The following is a 27,433-nucleotide window of genomic DNA, read 5'->3' as shown; positions in this document are numbered from 1 at the left end:
TCATATCTAGAAAATGATTTTGTCATTGTCTGAGACTTAGGTGTTGTACTGACTTGTGTCTTGAAATTTTCTTGCAGCAGTTTGCAATGGGAGATACAGACGTTCTGGCCGATGTGACCAACACTGATGTGGCCATGAATGGAGACAATGAGGTATGACTCTCAAGGTTTTTGTCTTTACCCAGACATTTAATATCATTAGGCCACACCAATTTATTTTCTTGGTTAACTGTTTTTTTTTTTAAATTTTAGCAACAAAAAAATCATGAAAAGAGAAGGCTGGGGTGAAAACTTGCAAAAGTACAAACTTTCCTCTGAGATTCTGTTTTCCTGTTGATTTTCCAATCTAGCATTTTTTAATAAATTCTGTTAACCAAGAAATTAAAATGGTGAGAAATTCATGCATATACTTAATCAATCCTTAGGCTTTAGAAAATCCTCCCCCAAAATTTCTTAGACATACAAGAAAAAAAAAATCATTATCACGAACCCTTTTTTTCCCAGCTACACAAGATAATTTTGAAGGGGTCCTGTTATAGTATAATGTTTTAAATCCTTCCATCTAGCCAGTAACCCAATGCTCGCCAAAAGAAAGAGCCGTCAAGCAACACTGGATTATTTTGATGAATATGAATGAAAATGTGACTGCAAAACTGCATTATTTGAAGGAATACAGATAAACATTTGAATAGCCTAGCGTTGCCTAATGGTTTGCTACAGTTCCACAATACATACAAATGCAAGAAGCTCATACAGCAATGCCTATTCTGTGCAGTGGTAGAAATACTTTTCTCCAGTGTTCTGCAATATTGCAGAATGTCAAAATTTTGTTGTGTAATTTGGAAATATTTTCTGCAAATAAAAAAGACTCCATGCACTACAACCTTCTCAACATAATAATGCCTATATTTACATCATGTCTAGCTTTGCAACATTGCTGTAATTCTCTCACTCTATCTTTAATTTTTACTAGGAAAATTTGAAACAGGAAAAATAACGTGTGTAAATAATTGTTCTGATGCGTAATTAGATTGCACAACCTGTGACAAAAATCACAGCCATGGCCCATGGAAAAGGCAAAATTTGTAATTTTTTTTCATTCTGCAAAATTGCAGATTGTTTAATTTTTCTTCTGCGATATTGAAAATCTTTCTGCAAATTGCAGACTGCAGGTGGTTATTTCGAACACTGATGTGTTTAACATCCTGCCTTCTTAGAATTTCTTCAGGCAGAAAAGAATAGTTCTTGGAAATATGTATTCAGCAGAGAGGTCATGCATATTTGAACCTTTCTTTATTCGAAAGATAAATTCTTAGGCCTGCTGCACGTATATCGTACATCAAAGTTTTCATGATCAAATACTTGAAAGAAGGAAAGTAAGTAATTATGCTGTGTTTGTAGTTGTATGACGTCATACAACAATGCTACACTCCAATATATCTAAGGCGACCATTATTAAGTCTTCATGTATAAAACCATTATTCGAGGAAATGCATGTCAAAGACCTTGCCCTGCTATATGCACATCATGTATGCTGTTTTTCACCATTGATCTTCTACAAAAAGAGAAACCAACAATTGTAAATGTCACATTCTGCTGCATAAAACCATGATTCGTGGAAATGAATGTCAAACACTCACAGAGACCAATGTCCTTGCAGAGACCTAGTCGTGCTATGTACATGCATACAGTCTTTCTCCATTAACCTTCTAAAAGCTATTATAGCTTACAATTGTTTCTCATTCTGCTGTGTTATGCCGAAGGGTGGTTATACTGGCTATATTAGTATATAGATACAGATTCTACTGTGTACATTTGTCCTACTAGGTTTGTTTGTTAATTTGTTTATTTTCACTCGAAATTGCTCTATTTTGCATATAGGTATTCGAGGACAGCAAAGTCTTCACGCAGAAAACCTCCATCACTCTGAAGAAGTCCAACGCTTCCTCGTCCTCAGCACGATCTGGAAGTTTATCCGGGGACGAAGATAAGAAAGGGATGAAGCGAGTCAGCAGGTCTTCAAAATCCAGCAGTAGCAGCTATGAGAAGAAGAAGAGAGGTATGGTTTATTCTTGTTCCACTCTTGATACTGTAAAATGTAATTTAAGTTCGCATGGTTTTGATACCGCGGTAGGGAGAAAATGGAGTGTTCGCTGTGGTTTTAAGTTCGCGTTTGAGACAATAATAGACAAGGCCTAGGGGTAGGAGGGAAAAAAAAATTGCGATGTTTTAAGTTCGTGGCAAAGAGCCTACCGCGAAAACCCCGAACATAAAACCACTGCAAACATTTCTGCATTTACTGTATTCTATTGTAACATCCCACTCTGTTCCATTTATGAAGGTTAGACATCCAGGTATTACAATATTTTAAATACAGTTATATCTCTACGACTGGATAAGTTTTCGGACGTTTCATGTGACATCCATCACTCTTCTTCAGCATCACTAGAATGAACTGGCTGTTCATTTTCTACATTGGTTTGATGTACTGAGTGCAAATAACATACAGGATAGTTTCTCCACATTTCCTGTCTGCCAAAATTTAGTAATTGATATTATACAGTGTATATATTGAGAACTATGACACGATAGTGTACTCTCGGGACTAATTAAGGTACCTAGAAATAGATACAAATAAATACAAAATGCAAATATAAATACAGGTACCATAATTTGGACAAAGTTTCATTTGGTATAATGTACCATAAAGCGAGGATTGTTATGTAGATACATGTAGTCAAGAAGAAATATTATGTTTATACTACGTCCTCAGAACACAGTGCATCATCATTGCCATCAACACCAGGTTAGGTTGTCACCAGGGTTGGGTTTATTGGTTGGTTTGTTAATTCGGTGTGTTTGTATGCTGTTTGATTGGTCAGTTTATGAGCATGAGTTCTTAAAGGTTATTAACAAAAATTTTGTGACTTCTGTAGGCCTTGACTTAATGAAATAGATTAATTGATTTCTGGGAAAATTGAAATCTATTATTTTTTCTGAGGGAATCTTTTCAATACTAAGATGGTATAAGATGAAACAGTCCTTTCCAAATTGCATGTAACAAACATTTAAATCCTACTACAAAGATATCAAGTGGTGGTTAAGAGATGGATATGAAATCCTGATGGCTGTTTCTTTGTTATAATGGTTTGACAAAGGTTTAACCCATTTGGAATGCTGTTAGCCTAATCTTTATGTCTCCTGGAATGGTTGAGCAGTTGCTTCTATACCTGCATGATGCTTGTTAACATGAACTAACCCTACCATTACAGAACCAGGCCGGCTTGCTACCAGTGCGTTTGCCAAGTTCCAACAAGCTGACGCCAACGCCTCCTCTGCACCCGCCAAGAAAATTAACATCAAGCTGAGCCGTTCTGTGAGGGACCGAGCAAGCGAGACTGACACCACCATGTCCACTGTTAAACAGGCATGTTTTACCCTCGCTTACTGTTTCAAAATTATTAAATACTAACAATGTTCTAGCCAGTGCCCGTCATTCCATCATTTGACGATTTGTCGCTTATGGCGGCCAAAAATATTGCCCAACCTGTCATTTTTGACCACGCCTCCCCCCAAAATAAAGCTGAAACCCTTGTGTAATTTTTCACCGAAAGAGTTGTCATCAAACTAACTAAAGGTTGGTCTACCAGCAACATTTGCCCCTCAAAATATAGGAGGATATAGCGTTTCAGAGGGTTAAATTTTAAAAAATTGGATGTTCCGTCAAACGAGACTGAGATGACAGGTAAGAATTTCAGGCTGGTTAGAACACTGAACACTAATAATGTACAATCATATAAATTGAAAGTTTAAAGGACAACACAACATTTACTTAGCTTTGTTTCTGCCATAGCATAACAGATGCTTGACTATCAGAATTTTGTTGAAAATTTCCATTTCCTTTTAAGTTCCAAAGTGTTGTTTCCTGATATATTTTCTATTGAATGATGTTTCTTTTGAAAATCTCACAATAGAGGGCTGTTCTGCATGTGGAAAGTGGTTTAGAGTGGGCGTGAGGGATCATATTGAATAACCAGCTGCCACCCCTTTTCCTTTTTTCCTAGAAGAGCCCTATAGGGAACTAGAGTCAAGTTACAGTATTGACATTTCTCTACCTTTTTGGATTGAATGTGTATTTTCTTTGTGTGATAGTCATTTGGCAATATTTACTGTATTATCAGAATAATATTTTTTTCTCTATACTTTTCATATCTTTTACCATCGTTTTCAAAATATAGTTCAGAGAACTTTAATTTTGTACATTTGCTTTTAAGAGAGCAATCACTATTTAAGTATAGGAATCAACAGTCGTTATAGTTTATTATGGTTTATTATGCCTTCCCAGTTTTAATCATAGCCTCCAGCATTTAACTGTCATGCAGTTCTTTTGTAAGTTGCTAGGAGCGCACATATCCGTATTTCAAGCCTAATTCCCATAGGGATCATAAATGAGATGACACTTAATTTGACACTTGTTGCTTGTACTGATTGTGCACTCGCTGTGCTAACTTGTTGTGCTACAAATGTACATGTATGTGCATGGTCAAGCATAATTTTCACCCCAGACTTAGTTACTGTATGCATGTTGTTTGAACATGCTGTTTGTGGTTTAAGAAACTGGTTTACGGAGGACTACACACTTCTTTAGCGATTTGTTGCCCTGTCTTGGTTACTTTTTCTTTGACATTTGCCATATATGAATACACATAGACAGCACAAGTTGTTGTTTTTTCGAAACATGGCCTTAAGTGTTTTGCTTTCTTGTGATTGGTCGCACTTGTTTGGAAAGGAGAAACAGACGACACCTGTCACAAAGGCGTGGCTCCGCGGATAATTTCATTTGAACTCGATACTGAAAGGACGAGTCCATTATTCATTTCCAGAGGGGGGGAAGATTGACTTATTTTAAAAACTTTTATTTACTTACATAAATGTAATATACATTTGATAGTTTGCAGTGTTACATGTCTTTTTCAACTTGAAAGAAATTATCATTCTATTAGAATTCTTAGATTCCATGTTTTGCTTTAAATTATTTCCCCACAGTTTTTTTCCTTATCCACCCCTCTTTGTTAAGTATAAGTTGCGAGTTGACCCTTATTTTCGGTTTGTTCGTGAATTGGACGTTCACAAGAAAAAAAGGTGTTTCATCCCAGAATGCATGCATAATGGTTCAGCATTAGTTCTCAGATTTCTATTGGTCAATCTGTTGCTAAATTTCTGTGATCGCTCAAACATGCAGTCCAGGCGTCGTGGAAGGATTTATCGATTAAGGGTAAGTTTTTGATGTTGCCTTCATGGAATTTCTTTTATTTACTATGAGAGGTGTTTAGGTTGTGCCGTTTGTTTTTGTGAAAGCCAGTGGGTGTTGTAATGTTGTAACCTGTAGTTGTGTTTACATTCTTGCTGACAGTCTTGTTGTGTCTGTCACCAAGTGCTACCGATATAGGAAATTAGGCAACACTAGACTACTTCTGTGGTTGTGCCCACTAGCCTCTACCAGGCTCCAGACGTAGCTGGGAAGAGTAGAAATCGGCCAAATAGACAGATACATGTAACATACACATGTACACGTGCCAGAGGTGTGGCAAATTGTATTTATGGACCAGCCAACTCCTCTAGTCGGTCTATTTGCCCGATTTCTACTCTTTCTAGCCATGTCTGGAGCTTGCCAGAGCCTAGTGCCCACTGCCTCTCCATTTTACCGAAATTTTTTAGCATATTCAAAAATCGAACATGCACCCTTGCTTGGTTTCCATTGGCGAGGATTGCCAAGAAGGCTACATTGGGTGCGCCAGTGTGCCGTTACGGGGAAGGATTACATGCAAATGTAATCGAGCTTGGAACACTGAAACCGAGCATATCTAAAGCGAGAACAGGGTGTATCATGTTACCAGCAGCCTGGCTCACGGAAAGTGTGCTGCAACCTTTTGGTCTTGTATTAGCGGCATGCTTGTTAGTTTTGAACTAAGCCAACTCACTACAGGTGCAAAAACTACCGCATGTCAGAGTACTGAAGAGACCTGGATAAGAATTTGGAAGTTAAACAACTAGTGAGCTTCCAGCTTAAAAGATTGACAAGGAATCTTGTTCTTTTCTATTCAGGGTCTTTACAGAGATATATTGACTAAGAAACTCTGAATTTTTGAATGTACGAAATTAATCTTTGCAAAAATTATGCATTTTCTAGTTTCCCCAAATTTTATTCATATTTTCACATGTAAAGGGTGAAAAGTTTGTGAAAAGATATTCCGTCAAATTTCAAGCAAGCTTACACTTGCTACAGCAACTTCAGACTGATTGTAGTGGTCCTGGGTCCTTGTCCCATTTTGTAAGTAGCCCTGACGTCAGCGACAGAAAACACCCCTTCTCAGAATGGGTATGGCCCAGTTTCCCACCCAAAACATGCCTGTTGTCATATACTGTTTATATACCCTTTGTTTGCCGTGGTCTTAATTTTCGCCAATGAATAGCTGCCTGTGAAATGTTATTGTTAAGTACCTTAAGGCTTACAGGTAAATCAAACTCTCCCCAGGAAAGGTCCACCCCTGGCACTATTCATGCTTGATAGCCTTCCCTTGTTCCCCATTGTCTTGGTGCCTGTGTGCCCGGCACAAAAACTCAACATTCACGGGCACTGATTGAATCAGGGGTAACGGTCAGTCAAAGGCCCTTCAATCCCCCACTCGGGGAACAATGCGCGCCGAGGCAGCCGCAAAGAAAATGACGGGGCAAACGTACAATCCGTTTGCCTACATTTGTTGCGGGACTAAGAGGAAGCTGAGAATGTTCAGCGACAAGGTAAACTGTCAAGCTACCTTTTCACAAGTTGTGACAGGTTTCTGGCTGTATGTTAAGTACATGTATTCCTTGAAAACTGCTGTGTGGAACTACTAGAAGTTGAAGGTCGCTTTGTAGTCTGGAGGATGTGTTGTTATAGTCAGTATAGTTGGACTTTTGGTGATTTTGTTCTTGGAATGGCAACAGGTAAAGGACATAGGTAGATTTTGCTGTGAATGTGTGTGGTCAGCTGAGGAAATTCCGTAGCCATTTTCGTCTGAACCTTGCCCTGTGTGTTTACTGAAAACAGGGCAATCAAACACTATAGTTCATGACCACACCCAACACCTGCATGTCTCAGCTGAGAAAAAGTGACAAGAAAACTCATTTTTGTCTTGAAAAATTTGTTCCTTTCTTCTCAATACTTCAGTGATCAGTCCAAGAATCTGCGGGGGTGTAAGTAAGTTTGCTTTTGAACCATATCAGAAATATCCGTGACTCAAAAGATGTGAATTCCCCGCCATTGTTTCCAACCTGGACAGGATATCCACTAGCAACAGTGCTCATAAATGCAGGGTATAGAAATGTTGTAACTTTAGCCGTCACTTTGGGGCACTTGAGGGTTGATGGAGTGCATTTTGTGATCGCCTCGTTAAATATGGTACCACCTAGATGTATAGAAAACATGGTATTCAAGTACATGTAATCTTTCTGAAGCATGGCGTAACGCAGATGTAACGCCAAAGAAAGCAGTCTTTGAAATGCAAGGTGTATTTTCGACATTATTGCATTATGAATTGTTATACAAATTACTGATGAATTATGACTTTCATTTATCAGGACTTAATCAAATCATGGTTGCAGAGCTACTCAAAATCACTTTGTTGTTATCAGATGTTGTAAGATTGTCAAACTACTCAAACTCAAAGTCTCTTTGTTGAAAGACATATTGTAATTATGACCCAAGGCCATACAATTAAGGTAACTTTGATAAGTCTACCACAAGTGAAAGTTTTTTCAAGGAAGTTAACAATATCAGACGAATGTTACACGTACTTCAGACATTACCTACCGTTGTGTGAAGCAGACTTTGCATAGTAGACTTTTGTGGGCAAAGATTATTTGACAACATGTCTGCTTTGAAACCTAGCCTACATGTACGTATGCCTTGAATTTGCTGATTCTACTACTTTCTAGATGAATTGTGACTGATTTCACATGTCTTATACAAGTCCTCTCTCTTGTCAAGATATAGTTACCTGTATACTATGATTGTTCCAATTCCCCAGTCTGGCTACCTGTTACAGTGAGAGGGTAGGGAGAAATGAGATACCTTTGTTTGTTCAGTTATGCGGTCAATTTTCAAAAAGGGATTAGTCAATTTAACATGAAAAGGTTCGGGGTCCAAGGACCCGATTTCTGGGTGGTCCTGAAACTATCCCTCTGCAAAGTCACATATTTCTGTGCCGTATCATGTCTAAAAGCATGTTCTAAGATAAGACTTGATTTACAGACAGGGAGTTGCCCAGCATTACGCTGTACATTGATAGGAAAGTACACAATGACTAAGATTAAGTAAACACACATTACATGTAATAGACAGTTGATAAGTTACTTTTTTAAGGTCTAAAGTTAGGTCTGTAGTTCTATAGGACAATATAAAAAGAACCATGCAGACCAGGACGAATTGGGGAGGGGGGTGATATGAAGAACATGCAAACCCATGTATTAATCAAAAGGAAATGTGGCTTTCTAGATACCTATCAAGCCAACATACTTATGCTTGAACTTAATGTTGATGAACATGTATGAAATACTATGTAAAGTTGCGTTAAGTTTTGGCCTAAAATCATTGTTCAACCTGTCGTTGTTTTTAGTGTTGAAGAAAAATTAAAACCATAATTGTACATGTATTACTTACCAACACAGTTGAGTTTTTATGATGATGGTTCATTAGAAATTGGCTAATTTCTCTGTTTGTCCTTTAGATCCAAGACTCCTCAGACAAGTGTAAGACATGTGGGAAGAGGGTATACCCGGTGGAGAAGCTAGTTGCAGACAAGAACGTCTACCACAACACCTGCTTTAAGTGTGCTGAATGTAACAGGACACTGAGGTACAGAAATAGGGCAATGAACAGTTACTGCTCTAGTAGGTTTAAGGTGTAAAATCAAGATTCAATGCATTGCTGTGCACTGGTCTGAAAGAAAGTACATCTAGATGTAGCAGAAGAAAATCAGACAACATAAAATGTCCACCACAACATCTGCTTTAAGTGTGCTGAAATGCAACAGGACACTGAGGTACACAAACATGTCCTTAACCTAATAATGAGCTGCTCTTAGACTAGTAACCAAATTTTCAAGTTGTGAAATTAAGACCCAATGCCAAATAAATATCAAATATTTGTGCATTGATCTTAAAGAAAGAATGTTTATTGAGAAATGTAACTGTAAAAAATCAGGAAACATGGAATGTTTTAAGAATTTTAGCTTTGTTTTGCTTCATATGACAAAACTGGTATCCAGAAGTATAACTTGAAATCTCAATCTGTACACAATATATAATCATGTAATTGACTGCCATTTGTAAGGAGCAGAAATTAAGAAGTGGGGATTTGTATTTGCTTCGTAATATTAATGTACAAAAGGTGTAAATCATTTCTTGCATAATTGGGAAATCATTCTGGCATTTGCACGATGTAGTTTCACCGAGTTCTTCTGGCATGCATAGGGCATGCATAGGGCAACATATCAATTATATGCCAACAGTAGCATCCAGGCAATCAACAGACGATCTACAACTCAGGAAAACTCTTCTACAAGACGTTTTGGTCTATATCACAGGCCAATAACGCCATCCAGCCATCATTTAAGCTATGGTGATGACTGAGGCTCCTTTATGACTGAGTGTCTGTTGACATATAACCCAATAGCTAAGAGAGTCCTGACATTTTTATGGTGCTGTTTGCGAACAGGGTGGGTACGTATGCCTCCATCGACGGTGCCATCTACTGCAAGCCCCACTTCCAGCAGCTGTTCAAGCTAAAGGGCAACTACGACGAGGGCTTTGGCAAAGAGAGGGCGGTCAAGAAGTGGTCTGCAGCCCAGGGTAAGTAAAGATCAACAAATAAACTAAAACAAAACATGAGACAAAAAAATACACAACTTTCATGGTCATGTATATGTGCTTTTTTAACCCATGAAGAGGATTGTCAAGAAGTGGTTTGCAGCCCAGGGTAAGTAAGGATCAACCAATAAACTAAAACAAAACATTACACACAAAAATTCACGACTGACTTTGGAGGGCTTCTGCAAAGAGAGGGCGGTCAAGAAGTGGTCTGCAGCCCAGGGTAAGTTAAGATCAACAAATAAACTAAAACAAAACATGAGACAAAAAAATACACACTGGATAAAATTTTGAAAGAGTCAGACGTTTCAGACAGCATGGTCATGTGCTCTTTTATTCCAAGAGGAGGATTTTCAAGAGGTAAATCATGAGATTGATAAAGACACAATTTACTGTTGGTGTGGCGTCGTGTTGGTGTATTGGTTAGGGTGTTTGGTATAGAACCCAGAGGTCCTCCATTCAAATCCCCTGACATGCCACCGATATTGCGCCCTTGGGAAAGGCACTTTACTCGACTTTCCTCCTCACTCCACCCAGGTGTAAAGAAATGGGTACGTACCTGACAGTTAGGGAGGTAAAAGGCAGTGGAAGAGAGGGTTGGGCTCTGCCTTCCAATACCGTGCCCTCGACACAGTGGATAACAACCCACAGCCCCCACTGACTTCAAAGGCTATGGGACTTCCTTTATTTTTACTGGTACCTCAATTAGTGCGGACAATCAAGAGTACCCCTATTTAGTGCGTGATGTTGCAAACAGACTTCCCTTAGCTTTTTCTACACAACATCTAGGACAAAACTGGTGTGTTATAATTAGTGACTGACTTTATGGAGAGCCCAAATGACCACTTTTACTTTGGCTGTGTTTGCACAAGTTGATTTGACAGTTTCGTCTAAATGACTTTAATTAGTGAGCATGCTCATTTAGCCAATTACAAGAACAACCGGATATATACAATAACTATCACGAAAATTCCCTCTTAGGTCCAGGCAATGAATGGGTCGTTAACAGAAGATGCTGTGAAATTCTAGCACACGATTTTGTTCACTGTTATGAAGTAAATTATGTCTTACATAACAGCAATATGCTGACCCGTACATTAGAGAGTAGGGCACAGACCAAGAATGTTTGCAGGGGCGTAAAGGAGTTAACGTTGTTAGGATCACATGAAAATTCTTCACCAAGACAGAAAAGACACTGTTTTTAACTATATTCTCCAATATGCAAGCTGAAGGGGGGGAGGGGGTCTTCTCATCACATTAGCTAAACACGTCCTGTCTTCTTCAATAACTAATTAGATTTAGAGTACAAACAGTGAAGGCAAATGGGGGAGAAGGGCAAGGGAAGCAGACAAGTGTGCTTTTGTGTTGTAGTGAAGCGTAGGCTGGAGGTTTTACCCACCACAAAAGCCTGTCTCACGCAGATTAGGAGGGGAGAGCTAGCGTTCTATAGGGGCATTGTGTGAAGGGCAAGTTCAGAGGGCTAGTTCATTAAGCTCAGAGGGTTAGTTCATTTAGGCTCTAGAGGGGGTTGAGATGTTTGTATATATCCCATTATCATTGTGCCTGATACACACTACCAAAAATGCCTTTTCTTATTTTTCTTGCTTATTCTTATACACAGAAAAATTTTCTTAAAAGAAATTTTTTTCTGACAGGATTTTTTTTGAAGTAAGATTCTTCTTCTTACAAGCTTCTACCTTATAAACTACATGGTTGTAACACCAATATTCTCTCAAACATGACAAGAAAAATAGTCTTTCTCTAAGACAAGAAAAACAAGGAATTTCTAGCTATTCTTGAGAGTGCAGTCCAATGGTCTAGTGTTTGGTAGTCCTGTTTCTTAGCCACAAGGTTGTGGGATAAAATTGATCGGACCTTCATTGTTAAGGGTTGCAGTTTTTTTTAGATTGGAAGTTAAGATGTTGGTTTCAATGTTTGTAGGGAACTACTCCTTGTAAAGCTCATGGAAGTCTCAGCTTGTCTTAGCCTTGATTTCAAGGCTTTTATCTCGTTTCAAAGTAACCAACTTTACATGTATACTACCAATAACATGTAGCGTACTAAAAGGAAGTTAAGCTGTTGGTTTCAGCGTTTGTGGATAGCTATAGTCGCTCCTTGTAGAGCTCATTGAAGCCTCAGATTGCCTTAGATTTGGATTTAAAGGCTTTTATTCTAGTTTCAAAGTAACCAACTTTACATACATTCATATGTACTGCCCATAACATGCAGCATACTAAAAATGAAGTACATGTAGGGTTACACATTGTTGATATGTACACACGTTGGTGTGGGTGTCACCGGGAATGTTCATCAAAGTAGTTTCTACTGCTGCCAGACACATTAGGGTGAACTAATAAAGGCCGCGTTCCATCACCATGGCAACCATTCTGTCACCAAGGCTACGGTGTCTGGAATCCCAACTACAAATGTACATGTGTTCATTGCACCTTTCTTGTGGCTGAATTCGAGAGGCTAGGATGGGGGTTTTCAGACTGTTGAAAAAAACATGAAGTGGGCGAACATTATCTTTAAACAACTTTGAACAATGGTTTTGAGTCATGTACAGTGTTGGCAAGGCTTACGTGTAACTTAATTATGCAGCGTTACATAATGGAAAGGTAGTACCAGCTTTGCTATGCCTATGCAAATCTGTTGTGAATGAAGGCAAGTAGAAATCACAAAAATCAAAACAGAAAGCCCCCATAGATAGTCACAAACTCGTATCACAAATCATGGAGATATGGATAGCGAGGAAAGAGTTTCGGTGTCCCAGGAAAGCAGGTATTCAATACAAAACCACATGGTCTGATGCCTTTGCCCTCTCACCACTTTACAGTTACAAGCTACAGTTGTCAAGTGTAGTTTTCAGTCGTTGTAAAGTTTTCTCCACTGAATTTTGCCAGTTATATCCTCGATCCATAATTATCAGACACGAGGATGTGCAGAAATGTACGTGTGCAATGTACTTGTACAATGTATGTGTGCTAGTTATCAGACGCCAGACTGAGGAAAACTACCTAGTATGGCTTGTTCTGTTCTGTTGTGTATTTATTATAATTGTTGCTTTCTGTATATTCCAGGTGACAGTCCCCCAGATGGAATTCAAAAGGTAGAGGGACAGGAGCCTGCCAAGAAGCAGCGCAGGGGAAGGGACGGGGATGCAGGTAAGAGTCGTCTTGATTTTTTTTACCATAGGTAGACTCCATTGTTGGTCATATATACTTGCAGATGTAACCTCCGGATCCATTAACATTAATCTCCTGGGTTGCATAAGTCCTAGCCTGAGTGTCATCCTCTTTCAGTTCCAGGCAGTTCCAGGCGAAGGTTGTGCCTGGAACTGAAACAGGATGACGCTCAGGCTACTTAAATTCGTCACTTTGAAGAACAGTGGATTTGAGAGATGTCTAGTACAGTACCCTCCAAGTATGCACTGTTTAGATATACAGGAGTGTATTACACTGGGAGAAGTTGGGTTGGAGATCTGTTTGGACATATCTTTTCAGGGTGGTTGAATATGTACCTTTAGTTGGTGGAATTATTTAGTAGATGTTACGTATTTAGTTGAATAGATTGAGAAAAAATGTCCGCTTACCTACATGTTGTAGATGAGTCTGGAGATGAGAGAGAGGAGGAAGAAACCCCTTCATCTAAGAGTATGTTTATACTTTTGTTTGTATACATATAGGATAGCAAATAGACTGAACTAACTTTGGCTTTCTCTCCCTCTCTTGACGAGCATCTTCTATAGGGGTGTGCATGTGGTGTTGTCTTGTAGTTTATGTACATGTAGTTGCTTAAAGGATCTAGACTAAGTATTCTATAAGCATGTTTTACTTTATAGATTAGAGAGAATGCCTGGGTCTGCTGTTTATTTGTAAAAATCCATATAAAAGGGATAAGGTTGTTACATAGTCACTGTATTTTGTTCCTTTATAACTACATATATCATATCTTTCTTTTCACCTTTCTTCTCAGAGGCCTGCCAACCTAGTAGTTTTTATAGTTAGTGCAAAGAATGACTATTTCCATATTTAGGCAAAGACGATGACAGTGAAGATGACAAGAAGACAAGAACAACACCAGTTACTAACAAGAGTATGTTCACCTTTTTTTTTTTAATTTTTTAATTTCTTCATTTCTTTTCTGCTTGTTGGTGGTGGTTGGAAATGATTACATACTAATAAGATATTCAACAGATTGTTTCAAGTAAGATCATTGTTTTGTAGCTGCAGCTGCAAAGGGAAAGGCTGACAAAAATTTCTCTTCACCAGAACAGAGTATGCAATTCATTTTCTAAAAAAACATTTGGTGATAGATGTAGCTGTTTAAGTCTGCTGTCGATTTGTACAAAGGGATAAGGTTTCTACATTTTTTGTAAATGGCTGACTGTATTTGTTTCTCCTCTTGTCTTTATTCTCAGGAGTCTGTTAACTTCCAAATAAATGTTATCAAATGTGTAGCATAAACACTGGTTATTTCCATATTCAGGTGATTCGGAAGATGATGATGATTTAGGTGAAGCTGAAGATAAGACCCATGCAGCATTGGGTACTAACAAGAGTATGTTGACAATTATCTTTAATTCATTTTCCTCACTTCTCTTTTATTTACAAATATACATGGTGGTGGTTGGAAATGGTGTAACTTAAATAGCTTCTCCTGTTATATGCTGATGATAGCTAACTTATTCATTACTGACATGTTAATACATGTATTGTTATTATAAATTAGATCTTTGTTTTGTAGCTGCAACGACAAAGGAAAAAGCTGACGCAAAATCTTCTTCGCCAGAACAAAGTATGCAGTCATTTTGTAAAATATTTGGTGGTAGACAGAACTGTTGTAGTCTGCTGTTGATTTGTACAAAGGGATAAGGTTCCTACATTATTTTGGAAATGGCTGACTGTATTTCCTCTCTCCTCCATGGCCTGTCAACTTCATTTTAAACAGTTATCATTTTTATAATAATTGTACAACTTCTTCTGTAGCAGTTCGCTGTTGATCTCTGCAATGGAATAAGGTTGCTACATTCTTTTGTAAACGTCTTTTCTTTCACCTCCTATCTTAGTGGCCTGTCAACTTTATTCTAAGCATTTATCATTTTTGTAATATGAAGAATGACAATTGTCATATTTTAGGTGAAGATGATGGGAGTGACGATGACAAGAAGGCCAGTACAACATCAGTTTCTAACAAGAGTATGTTGAGATTTTTTCTTCTTTTTTTCTTCTTCCATATGGTTTTCATTTATTCATTTTACCAGTACAATGTTCCTTGACCTGTTTTTCAGGTGTCCCTGGATACAATACACAGATATTTTACACATGCAATGCACAATGATATAACAAGTTAAAACTCAGTACCAGTCCTTGGTTCACAGTCCATGGTTATGGTTGGAAATGGTGTAACTTGACAGATTCTCCTATTAGAGGACACACCTTCATTACTCACATTATAGATAAAATCTTTGTTTTGTAGCTGCAAAGAAGAAACCTGATGAAAAGTCCTCTTCACCAGAACACAGTACGCAATCATTTACCAAAAATATTTGGTGATAGACAGAACTACTTTTCTCTGATCTTTTTTTAAAGGGATAAGGTTAACGTTTCTACATTTTGTTAATGGCTGACTGTATCAATTTCATTTCTCCACTCAATTCTTTCCTCTCACCTCCATTCTCAGGGGCCTTACCATGTTATTGTACATATATGTACGTCATGTACTTATTGTTTGTGTAGCATAAAGAATAATTGTTTCCATATTTAGGTGGCAATGATGAAAGTGAAGATGAAAAGAAGATCCGTCCAACATCTGTTACTAAGAAGAGTATGTTAACCCTATTTTTTTGTTTCTTCACTTTTCCTCTACAATGGTGGTGGTTGTATAACTTCTCCTTTTATAGGACAGTTAACTTCTTTATTGCAGAATTATGTCAAATAGATTATCATCAATAATCTTTGTTTTGTAGCTGCAGCTCTAAAGGAAAAAGCTGATGAAAAATTGTCTTCACCTCCACAGAGAGAAAGCACCAGTGATGGTAAAACAAATCATATTCAACTCTAAACACTACAGTGTCGTGTCTTAACCAAAATTAGACGAAAACTAACTTGTTTCTTTCTCCCTACTATTGATTCCTTAATTCTCTCATCTTCAGTGTCTCAAATGTCTTCTACCATGTCAGCATGTAGGAAATAACGCTGAAAAGTGTTTTTATTTTCCAGCTGTCTCCAAGAGTCGTAGAGACAGCAATGTATCCATGAAGAGTATGTAGATCTTCTTACACCTTTTTGGTGACGTGTGTGCATGAAGAATTGCTGAAATTCTAATTTATGCATTGAAATAGTCTGAAACGAATCTTGTGGTGGGTTTAGGAATGTTTCAATGTTTGGTATTTGTGCAATGGTTCCTTGTCTCATGCTTGTCATGCAGAGGACTGTAGACAGGCAATGTCAACAGAAGTTCTCGTTTCTCTGAGTTTTTGAGATGAAACTGAAAGAGAATAAACTGGGAACTTAAGGCACAAAAAAGTTGGTGACTGTTGGTCGCATCCTAACGATGCTATAAGCTATAAATGCTATAAATGTTATAATCTATAAATTATATATATCCAAGATTTTAACATCTAGTCGCTTCAACCTCTCTCAAGTTTTCTTGTTGAATATTTCAGAAATTTTAGGACAAGTTAAGAATAGTATTTTCTTGTTCACAGCCAAATTCTTCTTGGAGAAGATACAAGACAGCAAAGTTGATGGTCCACCTGCAACAAAGAGCACATGTATGTGTTTTAATTGAATGAAGACCTTTATTGCACATTTCTGCCACACTTGGCTAAGTACAGGTCGCAAAAAAACAAAATAACAAGTACAGTTAACGGATACAAAAGAATATGGCTATCATTAGATAAATTCTACTTCTCCTCGCTTTTCGGTTATAGTAGATATAAAAGAACAGACGTGTTTTTCAATGGGAGGTTTGTCTAGTCGCATTAGGAATATGAATTTTTTGTACAGTACTTTTAATGACAATATCATAACCATTGCAGAATGTGCTAATATAGATCACAAAATTGTGCTGACTTTCACATTTCTGAATTATATCTTTCTGAAAACTCATTTTGGAAAAAGCTACAGGTCTCGGACTCCTAACTTGCAATATTTTTTTGCCTTATACTATATATAGCTGCTTCATCCGAAGTTACCAAGGAAAGCAAAGTCCGTTCATTGAAGAGTATGTTAGACCCTTTTGTGCTTTTTAAAGGCAGTGCCTTGATATACTGTACTTTTTTTGTACTGGGTATAGAATTATTTTTCTTCAAATTCATATTCATAATCCATTTATTTGCGGTGAACTAAATTGTAAATGCCCAGCAAAACGTTCTTGTGCATAGGGGCTATAGATGCATGGTAGTATATGTAAATGTTTGCACTACCAATTATAAAACATTTGCAATAATGTTAAAATCATTACTTCAATTTAAAGCAAAAAAGATTTTATCTTCAATTTAAAGCAACATTCATTCTTATACAGGCAGATTTGCTGACAAATACAAAGAAAAAGAAAGTGGAGTCCCTTTCTCAAAGAAGGGTAACTATGTGATACTCGTTGCACACTTTTGTGTCAGGTATTAAGGTGTTCATGTCAGATTTATATGGACTATTCTACTGCATGGAAGAGGTGCAAGGGAGTGGTATGATTTCCACTGTAATATTGCGGTTGATGGTTGGGGGGAAAGGAAGTTGTTCACAGCATTTGATTTTAACACTGGGAACAAGCATCACTGTCTCAAATGTTAGTTATCAAATTTTTGCAATGATGAAGTTTTAGCAGTTGACTAGTGACCATTTAATTAGCTGAACGTAAGTTAACAAATCAAGAATTACAGTATATTGACGAATGTAGTTTTTTTTTAGCATACACTGAAAAGTCTGATATTCATTTCCTACATGTAGCCGTGTCCACAGAGAAGTCAAAGCACAAAGAGGAGCCCCTTAAGAGTACATGTATGTTTTTGTTTCTTAAGCTGTAATAATTTTTGTTCCTTTTACATTCAAATACGTGTCTATTAGTACCATACACACGTACACCGTAGTTTCACTCATGCCTTTTTGACCTACACCACGTAATTTGTATAGCCGGGTAATCAGGAAAATTGCGCTGGCAAATACATACATGTAGGCTTTGCAAAAAAAGCAGTTTCTCCTGTACCAAAAACAAACTGATATTAACTTAACCTGCCCTTTTTTGTAGCAGCACCTGTAAAGGAGGACACAGATAGAAAGATCTCTTCTCCACAAAACAGTATGCAATCTTTTTTTAAAGGTATTTGGTGATGGACGAACTTTTAAATTCAATATTCAACACTTTAAGTCTGAGTATTCACAGAATTTCTGCACCATATCTCCTTTATAGAAAAATATCAAAATGGTGACGGGGAGGGATTTTGTTGTTTTTTGGTGTAGATGTGTAATTGTGCATTTTCTAAATTCGTTCCATTCACAGCTGCGCCAGTAGACAAGGCAAAAGACAGCAAAGTTCCTTCTACACGGAAGAGTACATGTATGTGGATTTATATGTGTTGGTGGTGGTTTTAGCTTTAAAAAAATATCATTTGATAGAATACAACACGGGGTATTCCATATCACCCGAGGTACCAGCCCGACAGCCTTTGGCCTGCCTATACATTGATTTTGTATATTCGTTAAAATTATCGCACGGTCCCGAACACCTGTATCAAACTCTTGCGGCCCAGGTATGACATGAAATCTGTTACAGTAGGATTCTTACCTCTATATTTTCTATTGTAGATAAATTTATCAGAGGGGTGAAAGGGGGTGATTCAATTTGGTTATTTCACATAGAAACATACATGGTAGCATAGACTGACCTAATTCAAGACACTTTTTTAAATTTCTCTCTCAGCTGACTCAGTGGATAAGCCAAAACCAAAGGACACCAAAGTTTCCACTTCACTGAAGAGTATGTGTCTATTCCATTAGAATGATGCAGTCGTTTTTTAAATCTTTTACCAAACATAATGCCATTTGCATCTATTTCTTATATATTCCTTACACTAGTTACAGAAATTAAATTGAAGTACTTTTTTGTTACTTATAGCAACAACTGAGAAGGAAAAAACAGACACAAAGTCCTTGCCTCGGGAAAACAGTATGCCATGTTTTTTCCAAGTATTTGGTGATGGGCAAAACTGATTCATATCAAAATCTAAACTCTAAGCATTTAGATTAGCATATATAGAATTTCTGCCTGATGCTTTTATGTAAATTGTATGAAATGGGTGGAAGGGAGTGGTTTGACTTTTCTTATTCAGAGAATTTGACTGACAATTTTTCTCTCAGTCGCTCTCACAGACAAGGCAAAGGACATCAAGGTTCCAACTTCAGTGAAGAGTATGTTTTATTTTCTTGAAAGATATTCAATCTCTCTACATTTATTTACTTTCATACGATTTTGTATTACTAATATATCATCATTTCTGATATCTATATCAACTATAAACTCTTTGCTTTGTAGCTGCACCTGCAAAGGAAAAATCAGAGGAAAAATCCTCTTCACCAGAAAATAGTATGCTGTCATTTTGTTTTCTGAAAAGAAAATGTTTGGTGATTGACAGAATGCTTTGCTTGGATAAAAGTCTTCTTCTTACATGTTTGTCTTATAAATGGTTGGTTATGGTGATGGGAATACTGCATGACTGCTATGTTGGGGACTGCAAATCATGTGATTTTCATCTTTGGTTCTTAACAGCTCGCATATATACAGTAGAACATTGCTGCCTGAATAGATTAATCGTTATGCTGCTGATCTTTCGGCCAATTTTGAATATGTAGAATTCATAAATCAGAAAAAGAAACTGACTTCAAACAATCGCTTTAATTTACAGCCAAGTCGTCAAAGGACGCTAAAGATTGGGACTCGCTGTTGTCATCAAATTCAAAGAGTATGAAATTCCTCTTTGGCGATAGAGGTTACCAAATTGCAAGCAATAAAGTTACTTCTCATGGGTTATTGGGGAAAGGGGGCTTGATGGTGCACCTCCAAGGTGTAGATTGAAGATTCCCTTACTTTGTACTAAAAGTCCTTTTAACACTGAAGTGATGTCACTGATTACTAGCATGCAATATGTCTTAAACAGTTATTTGACTTTTACACTTTCAACTGTTGCTTTGATGGGACTATCCTGTTGTCTTATATCCCCCTGGGTCTTTGGTGACTTGCAAGTTTCTTTTTTTTCAGCTTTCATTTTTTCAAAGTACCATGCATGACATGCCACTTTTTATCTAAATACAGTATATAATATATTATTATGGTATATCATGACAATGTCTGAATACTTATGTTTGAATACTGTATACTAAAGCTGAATATAATCAATCTCTTCTACAGCACCTACAAAGGAAAAAGACAGGAAGTTCTCTTCCTCAGAACAGAGTATGCAATGATTACTTTTATTCTCATTAAAAACTATTGGTGATAGATTTGTTGAAGGTTGTTCGAAAAAGGGGTTGACTAGGCCTTTTTCTTTACTTTGCACATAGTCCTGGAGTTTTTTTGGTGCCATGGTATTGTTACTTATATGTACATGTACATGACTTATCATTCTGAGGCAAGGTGTACAGGTCATCACACTATGTTTCGTACTTAACTTTGATCACACTTTTCTTCATTCTGCTGTCTTCAAAGTTTTGTTGAAATTATCTCATTACTGCATAATTTCCCTGTTGGTGCTAAAGCATGATAACTTTCTTTTTTCTGTATTTGTTTACACATACACGTACAGGGTGGTGTTTCTCAGGGATCCATGCATATTAACAGTTTTTACTTGTACTTTTACTTGTTTTTAGTACTGTACACTTACTTTAAACTGAACATAAGCCATCTTTTTTGCAGCTACACCTTCAAAGGATGTTTTAGGCAAAAAGTCTGCATTTAGGGCTTTGCCAAAAAAGAGTATGAAATTCTTTACTTCATTTGGTGCTGGCTAAGGTTGTTTGACCAAGAAAGAGGTTGTGGTGTCCCATTGATACCTTGTATCAGAATTGTTGACCTTAGTACTGCATGATCTACATGTGGAGGCCAAATGCTGAGACTAAAGCAGTTTGCATGATGACTTTCTTTTCAGCTTATGTTCAGGCCACACCAGTTTGATTTGTTGGTTCTCGGACTATATTTTGTAAAATGTTTTTTAATTTTTTTTATTCATTTTGCAAAATAACAAATAAACATACATGCAGTAATAATACAATAAGGCAACACATATACCAAGGATCCAAAGCAAAAGTATGACACAACAAACCAATAAAAGACAAGAATCAAGAATCTTGTAAAATGTTAGCAAGTCAGACATCATGAAAACAGAGGGCTGGAAGAAACACGGCATCTGGCTTTATTCACTAAGTCTTAATGAAACTGTGTGTACTAAGGTACAGACTTTCCCCTCAGACTCATTCATGTTGATGTTCAACTCTAGCAGTATTTTATAAAATCCGAGAACCAAGAAATTAAATTGCTGTGGCCATACGGTGGTGGTTCACAGATAGCCATACATTAGACGAATATCAATTTTGTGGAAATGTCTGGAAATGCTTCAAACGTTGTTAAGTCATATTTTCCTTGTCTTCTTCCTTCCAGTTGTGACCCCGGACAGTGGGGTGGATGTGGAGTCCCCCTCAAGTCAGAAGAACAGCAGAAAGTCCAGTCGCTCCAAGAGCTTCAGTGATGAGGAGGAGGAAGATGGGAGGAAGAGGAAGGGGAGTACCACCAAGTCTGACACACCGCAGCAACTGCTGTCAGTCAAGGAAAGAATGGCCATGTGAGTCACTATTATTGAATGAACTAATGAAGGAATAGGTGAATGAGTGAGTGGATACATGGATGTATGATTGATCGATGAATGGTCGACAGGAAAAAGAAAGAGACAGACATACATAGAGAGACAGATCTAGAGAGAGAGAGAGAGAGAGAGAGAATGCATACAGAAAGACAGCACATACAGAGAGAGACAGAGAGACAAAGAGTTAGAGACATACCGAGAGAGACGGAGAGACAGACAGACATACAGAGAGGGAAAGATAGAGAGACAGTGAGAAAGAAAGAGTGAAAGGAAGAAGAAGAAAGTCTTAAAATGATTAGCTGCCTGTATGACACTAGGACGATGTTGACAGAGCTATTTAGCCTACTTGGTAACTTGTGTACCTCTATGCTTATGTATCATCTGTCCTGCCATATTGTGTTGTATTTCACTGCTTAATAATTATGATGATTGCAGCAGATACATGATTGTTTCTCCTCTTTCCAGCCATAATTTCATCTTGCAACTTTGTATGTTGATTGAAACATTCTGTCCTTTGAAAATGATTTTTCTCTCTGATTATTATATCAATTAATGATGAATAGTGCTGCAACACTTGCCCCCCAACTACATTTGTAAAAGTAAGTAAAATAGTAAAGTTGTTAAACTCCTTGTCTATTTTATGTGTAGAGAGACGAAGGAAAATAAATTGATCATCTATTAGGCCACAGCAAGTAATTTTTATGGATGACATCAGCGCGCTCATTAATTTTCACCTGATTTTGAAATAAAAAACAAGAAATTTCATTGCCCTCCGACAGTCTAAGGTGTTTCATTGCATATGAATACCCAGTGTAGTTCCTGCCCATGATGGTATGACAAGCTGTTTTCTGCGTTTGTTCTAGTTAATTGAACTGTATACACATCTTCACGAACAGTTTATTGTTGACAGTCTAAGGTGTTTCGTTGCATATGAATACCCAGTGTGGTTCCTGCCCATGATGGTATAATAAAAAGCTGTTTTCTGCATTTGTTCTAGGAAGGCCATTATATAAATAATGGGGGGAGGGGGAGTTTCTAGTTAATTGAGCTGTATACACAAGGCGTTTCATCGCATATGAATACCAGTGTAGTTGCTTCAGATGATGGTACAACAAGCTCTTTTCTGCATTTGTTGTAGTTAGTCTATTGAGATGTAACGTTATACACATATACAAGGACATGTTTACTGTTGAATCAAGGAGGTTTTATATTATATATGAAACCTCATTGGTTGAATACAGGAATAAAAGATCTGTTGGTCATGATATCATATTTCGTCGCCTCAATTCTTATCTAACAAGATTTATGATATCAAAATTTTAAAATATATGAATCTTGTTTTTTTTTGCCCGCCTTGTTTTTTTTTCGCCCTATCTCATTAATTTTTGAGTCTGCGGAGGATGTCATCCATAAAATTTACTTGCTATGGCCTTACATCAGGTTCTGGAAAATAAGCTATCATTTGGTCAGTAACTGTTTAAGAGCATAACATTGGACTATAATTGATGACTTGAAAAGCTGCAAATCGTGCACGGAATTGAATGGAATACTCAAACTAAAGAGATAATACTTTCATCATTGTGATTGGACCATCTAAGACCAATCAGAGTGAAGACACTGCCTTGAGATTGGCCTTTTTCTAACCAATCAAAAGGGAAACAGTTGGAGGGACAAGTCTTGAATGTTGTATGCTGTAGATTATTCTTGCAGATGCACATGAACTTGAGAATATATTGAACTCCACTTTGGAACATAGGAAACATTCAATATATCAATTACAATCATATAGTTCATGTGCCAAAAAACAGATACTCAAGCAACCAGATAAAAGTTTAAAAACAATCAGACGTTTCAGACAGCATTCCCTGTCTTTCATCAGTGACAAAAGAGAAGAACTGGAGAACCAAGTTTTAGAACAAAATTAATTAATTGATATGTTAACCCGGTTCTCCAGTATCTTCCCTTTAGTCACTACTGTCTGAAACATCTGACTGTTTCACAATTTTATCTAGTTGCTTGTGTAAACATCTTTTGGCATATCTTAACTACCTGGATGTCTAACCTTCATTGACATATAGTTCATGTTTCAAAATTTTATCAAGTTGCTTGAGTAACGGTCTTTTGGCGTATCTTATTACCTGGATGTCTAACCTTCATCGACATATACATGTAGTTCATGTGCATCTGTACCTCTCTGAAACACTTATATCTTGTATTTGGCTCTGTACTGGACATTATGTGGCTGTTTGCTGTCTCCTTTGTTGTTGACTCTCCTCTACTTTTACTATAACTATCGTAGGTACCGCCAGTCTGCCGAACATCCAAGCTCTGAAAAGATAAAGGTCAAAAGTAACAGGTGACAACAAAATATTCAACATTTGCCTGCAGTGGTGATTGCTTGTGTGCCTCCCTTAACACCCCTCTTTCAGCCATGGTTTGGTCCATTATCAGACAAATTCAAAGATTGTAGAGTCTGATTTTGAACCACATGACTTTTAAGAGGGGATGGATTACTTTACATATTAAGGGAAGTCATAAACGTGTGGTTTTGCTGTGCTAATTTTTCCGAACTGTATGCGCCATAGAGGTACCATTAATGTACTTACATGTTTTCCTGGAGTTTGTACTTACTCACTTTGCAGCTTGTGCATGTATGTAATGTAAAACCACTTGGCCATTATTATAGGTGATACCCAATTATCTTTTTCCAAATGTGGAAGAAATAGCTTATTGTTGTGTATATGGCTACTGATACAGCATAATATTTAAATGGCTTTAGCAGGTTACTTTGAAGTTGGAAAAAAAATTGAAAATTGAAAAATCTGGTTAACTTTAATTCATGTATTTCAATGTTTTGCTTAGTTTAATTTGCAGTATTTCAAAAGCCAATTGAAAGAAAAGAAAAGAAGACAACATTTTCTGTTGAAATTATGATTAAGAGTTAAAATTTCGAGCGTTAGTTGATGTTTTCCATATAAACCCTCTTAGGACACCTATAATGCCCAAATCGGCCCAGAATGTGACCTCCAGGATGGAAAGGTGACTAAGTCGGAAACTGCTCTGTTATCTGTGATGGTCTGCTGGTTATGGGTCAACTTAAAAAAACAAATCATCTCTTAAGAAACTTTACTAGGAACAGCTTAACTAAAGAATGGTGGTGGTTTACTGGCTTGCTAAATTGTGTACATCAAACTAATATGAACAGCCAATGAATATAGTAAAAGATTCTAATACACTTATGGTGGCGCCAACTACATGTACATGATAAGTTTCAAGTTTAATGACCTTGATCCTGGTATTCCGTGTGTTCTGGTGGAGAACTTCTCTTTCTCACTGTCTCTTGGCTTGGAATGATGCGGTGCAGTGCATGTACACATAGGGTTGATGGTTGGATAGCCAAGATTTGATACCTTTTACTAACATTGCAGTCATTCTATGAAATAAGATTTTCAATTCAAATGTGGGCACTTATGATGGTTTAATGATTGCTGATGATTGGAGATGTGTCTATAGTTTCATATGCATGATTAATGCTATAAATCTTTGTGAACAAGATTATATCCCCATGTCCCCATAGCTGGACATCTTTAAGAAAAGTTTTCTTTATACCTTTCCTTCAGGTATCAGAGTGAGATCACTTCATCCGGGGAAGCCCGTAAGTCCACCAGCGGCGGCGACGACAGGAAATCGGTCGCCACGGGAACCCTGGCCGACCTCCGCAAGCGTTGGGAGAGTGGGGACCTCCTGACGTATCAGGAGAAGGAGTCCACCTCCGGTACCACCACTGGGGATGAGATGGAGGAAACCGTCGGCAAGAGCACCTCTTCCGCATCCCACAAGGCCATCATCAGGCAAGAGGAGGCTGTCGTCGCGCAGGAAATCAAGGCGGCAAGAAGCAAATTCCAAAGCTTTGAAAAGGATGATGAGCAGAAGCCCAGGGCAAGTCAGCGAATGAAAACGTCCTCTTCCGATCACGACATGAATGGTGTTGTCGACAACGGCAGGTCGTCGCCTTACAGAGATGAAGAATTATTCGAACAGTCGAATTATGAGAATGGTCGGCGAAGTTCCACCGGGGATGTGGAGGTCGTGAAGTCCACCACGCCGACCTCAGATGACCGTGAGCTGGTCAAAGCTGGCACTGCCTCAAACCTCAAGAAAAGGTGGGAGAGTGGAGATCTCCAGAACTACAAAGAGCGGTCTGGTTCATCTTCTTCGTCTAGCAGCGAGTACGCAGAAGAAGAAGAACCTGTAAGCGTTGTGGCTTCTTTCTCTGTGGAGGAAACGAAATCAGCCGCCCCGAAACCTCAACCAACACCAAAGGAGGTGCCTCAACCAGAGCGGCGAGAGATGAAAAAGTCGGAAAGCCTGAAGAAGCGGTACGAAGAAAAGCTGGAGAAGAAAGAAGCGAAGGATGAGGAAAGGGAAGAAGCGCCTCGCAGAGCTCTGAATAGGGCACCGAGCTTTTCCAGGACAATGGCGGCGAAGTTCGAGAAGGGCGCTGTGCGAAGTCGCAGTAGTTCCAGCAGTTCCAGTTCCCAGGAGCAGGACCCGGATGCAGAGGTCGTCCGTGCGACATCCCACCATCACAAGGAGAAACCTGATAAGGTGTGTATTGCATAGTATTACATATTACTTCTTCCTTTTTTTCCATATGGCTACACCAGTTATTTTTCTGGTACAGAAAATTACTGTACTGCATTTTATAATAAAAATGAAGCAAGATGACTGGTCAAGATAAAAACAGAAGACTTGTACTATTTGTAGGAAAATTTGACTGTTTTAGGGGCCTTATTCTTTGTGTATCGTGGTCGAAATTCCTGCCAAGACTTTGTTCTGATGTTCTCTTTAAGCTTAAGTCCAAATTGAATTGGTTTGGAGAAAGGAATGACAAATGTGTCTATTGCAGGAAAAAATGCATCCTCATGGTCAACTACAATATTTATTTCAATTTTCCAATACAGTTTCACACAACCCACCTATTAGTTATACCTGCTATTTTCATTTGATTGTGTATCTTAATGTCTTTCTCTCTATATCATATACATCCTATATTGTAGTTCAGTCTTAGATATAACAAAGCTTTGTTGTCGACATCTTATAGGCTGAGAACCCTGACAACCAAGGTAGTTCAGATGAGGACGAAGAGGTGAAAACATTTGACAGTTGATCCTGGTGTGGGCCTAACGGTTAGGGTGTTGGTGTAACGGTTAGGGTGTTTGGCCCAGAACCCGGCGGTCCTGGGTTCGAATCCTCTGACATTCCTCTGATGTTGTTCTCTTGGGAAAGGCACTTTACACGACTTTCCTTACTCTACTCAGATGTAGAATGGTATCTGACTTCGGTTGTGGAGGTAAAAGGCGGTGGAAGGAGAGGGATGGGCCCTGCCTTCCATTACTGTTCCCTAGACACAGTGGATACCAACACACTGGCCCTACGGTCTCGAAAGGCTATGGGACTACCCTTTACGAACCTTTAACCTGGTGTTGGCCTTCTTTGGTGGCAAATCAGAAACTTTTGTCCTTAGGTGTCTATGAAATTGTTTAACGGGGATGGTCTTTGATAGTATATTAAGTTAGATTATCAAAAGTGTGTGAAATGCTTTTTAAGAATTTAGGTTACTCTTCAGATGTAAGCTGTCCCAACGTTCAAGTCTAAATTTCTGTCTGTTGGT

At 38.0% G+C, this 27,433-nt stretch overlaps 1 protein-coding gene and 1 long non-coding RNA gene across 17 annotated transcripts in view; both read left to right on the top strand.

Annotated features, from left to right (window-relative positions):
• The window catches only part of LOC136445610 (LIM domain and actin-binding protein 1-like), a 48,030-nt gene that overhangs the window by 14,743 nt on the left and 5,854 nt on the right, over positions 1-27,433 (top strand). The window contains exons 2-24 of one of the 16 annotated variants that reach the window (XM_066443702.1): positions 78-152; positions 1,881-2,058; positions 3,272-3,426; positions 8,768-8,895; positions 9,757-9,890; positions 12,989-13,072; positions 16,130-16,171; positions 16,618-16,683; positions 17,088-17,135; positions 17,436-17,492; positions 17,858-17,908; positions 18,156-18,206; positions 18,408-18,464; positions 18,828-18,884; positions 19,023-19,073; positions 19,265-19,315; positions 19,440-19,490; positions 19,810-19,866; positions 20,313-20,357; positions 21,558-21,738; positions 24,059-24,115; positions 24,748-24,798; positions 25,380-26,367. In XM_066443702.1, coding sequence (XP_066299799.1) covers positions 87-152; positions 1,881-2,058; positions 3,272-3,426; positions 8,768-8,895; positions 9,757-9,890; positions 12,989-13,072; positions 16,130-16,171; positions 16,618-16,683; positions 17,088-17,135; positions 17,436-17,492; positions 17,858-17,908; positions 18,156-18,206; positions 18,408-18,464; positions 18,828-18,884; positions 19,023-19,073; positions 19,265-19,315; positions 19,440-19,490; positions 19,810-19,866; positions 20,313-20,357; positions 21,558-21,738; positions 24,059-24,115; positions 24,748-24,798; positions 25,380-26,367 — 2,706 coding nt within the window. In that variant the 5' untranslated portion in view covers positions 78-86. Of the gene's footprint in view, positions 1-77; positions 153-1,880; positions 2,059-3,271; positions 3,427-5,220; positions 5,275-6,662; positions 6,801-8,767; positions 8,896-9,014; positions 9,083-9,756; positions 9,891-12,988; positions 13,073-16,129; positions 16,172-16,617; positions 16,684-17,087; positions 17,136-17,435; positions 17,493-17,857; positions 17,909-18,155; positions 18,207-18,407; positions 18,465-18,827; positions 18,885-19,022; positions 19,074-19,264; positions 19,316-19,439; positions 19,491-19,809; positions 19,867-20,312; positions 20,358-21,557; positions 21,739-24,058; positions 24,116-24,747; positions 24,799-25,379; positions 26,368-27,433 lie in introns of those variants that run through there. The other 15 variants (XM_066443703.1, XM_066443708.1, XM_066443704.1 and 12 more) reach the window with 15 other exon arrangements.
• On the top strand, positions 14,431-15,154 carry LOC136445612 (uncharacterized). The gene is made up of 3 exons (XR_010757423.1): positions 14,431-14,468; positions 14,655-14,705; positions 15,047-15,154. It is a non-coding gene; the product is annotated as an uncharacterized lncRNA (long non-coding RNA).

The sequence above is a fragment of the Branchiostoma lanceolatum genome, chromosome 12 (genome assembly GCF_035083965.1).
Source record: "Branchiostoma lanceolatum isolate klBraLanc5 chromosome 12, klBraLanc5.hap2, whole genome shotgun sequence".
Classification (NCBI taxonomy): domain Eukaryota; kingdom Metazoa; phylum Chordata; class Leptocardii; order Amphioxiformes; family Branchiostomatidae; genus Branchiostoma; species Branchiostoma lanceolatum.
This window is presented reverse-complemented; position numbering and strand designations above follow the sequence as displayed.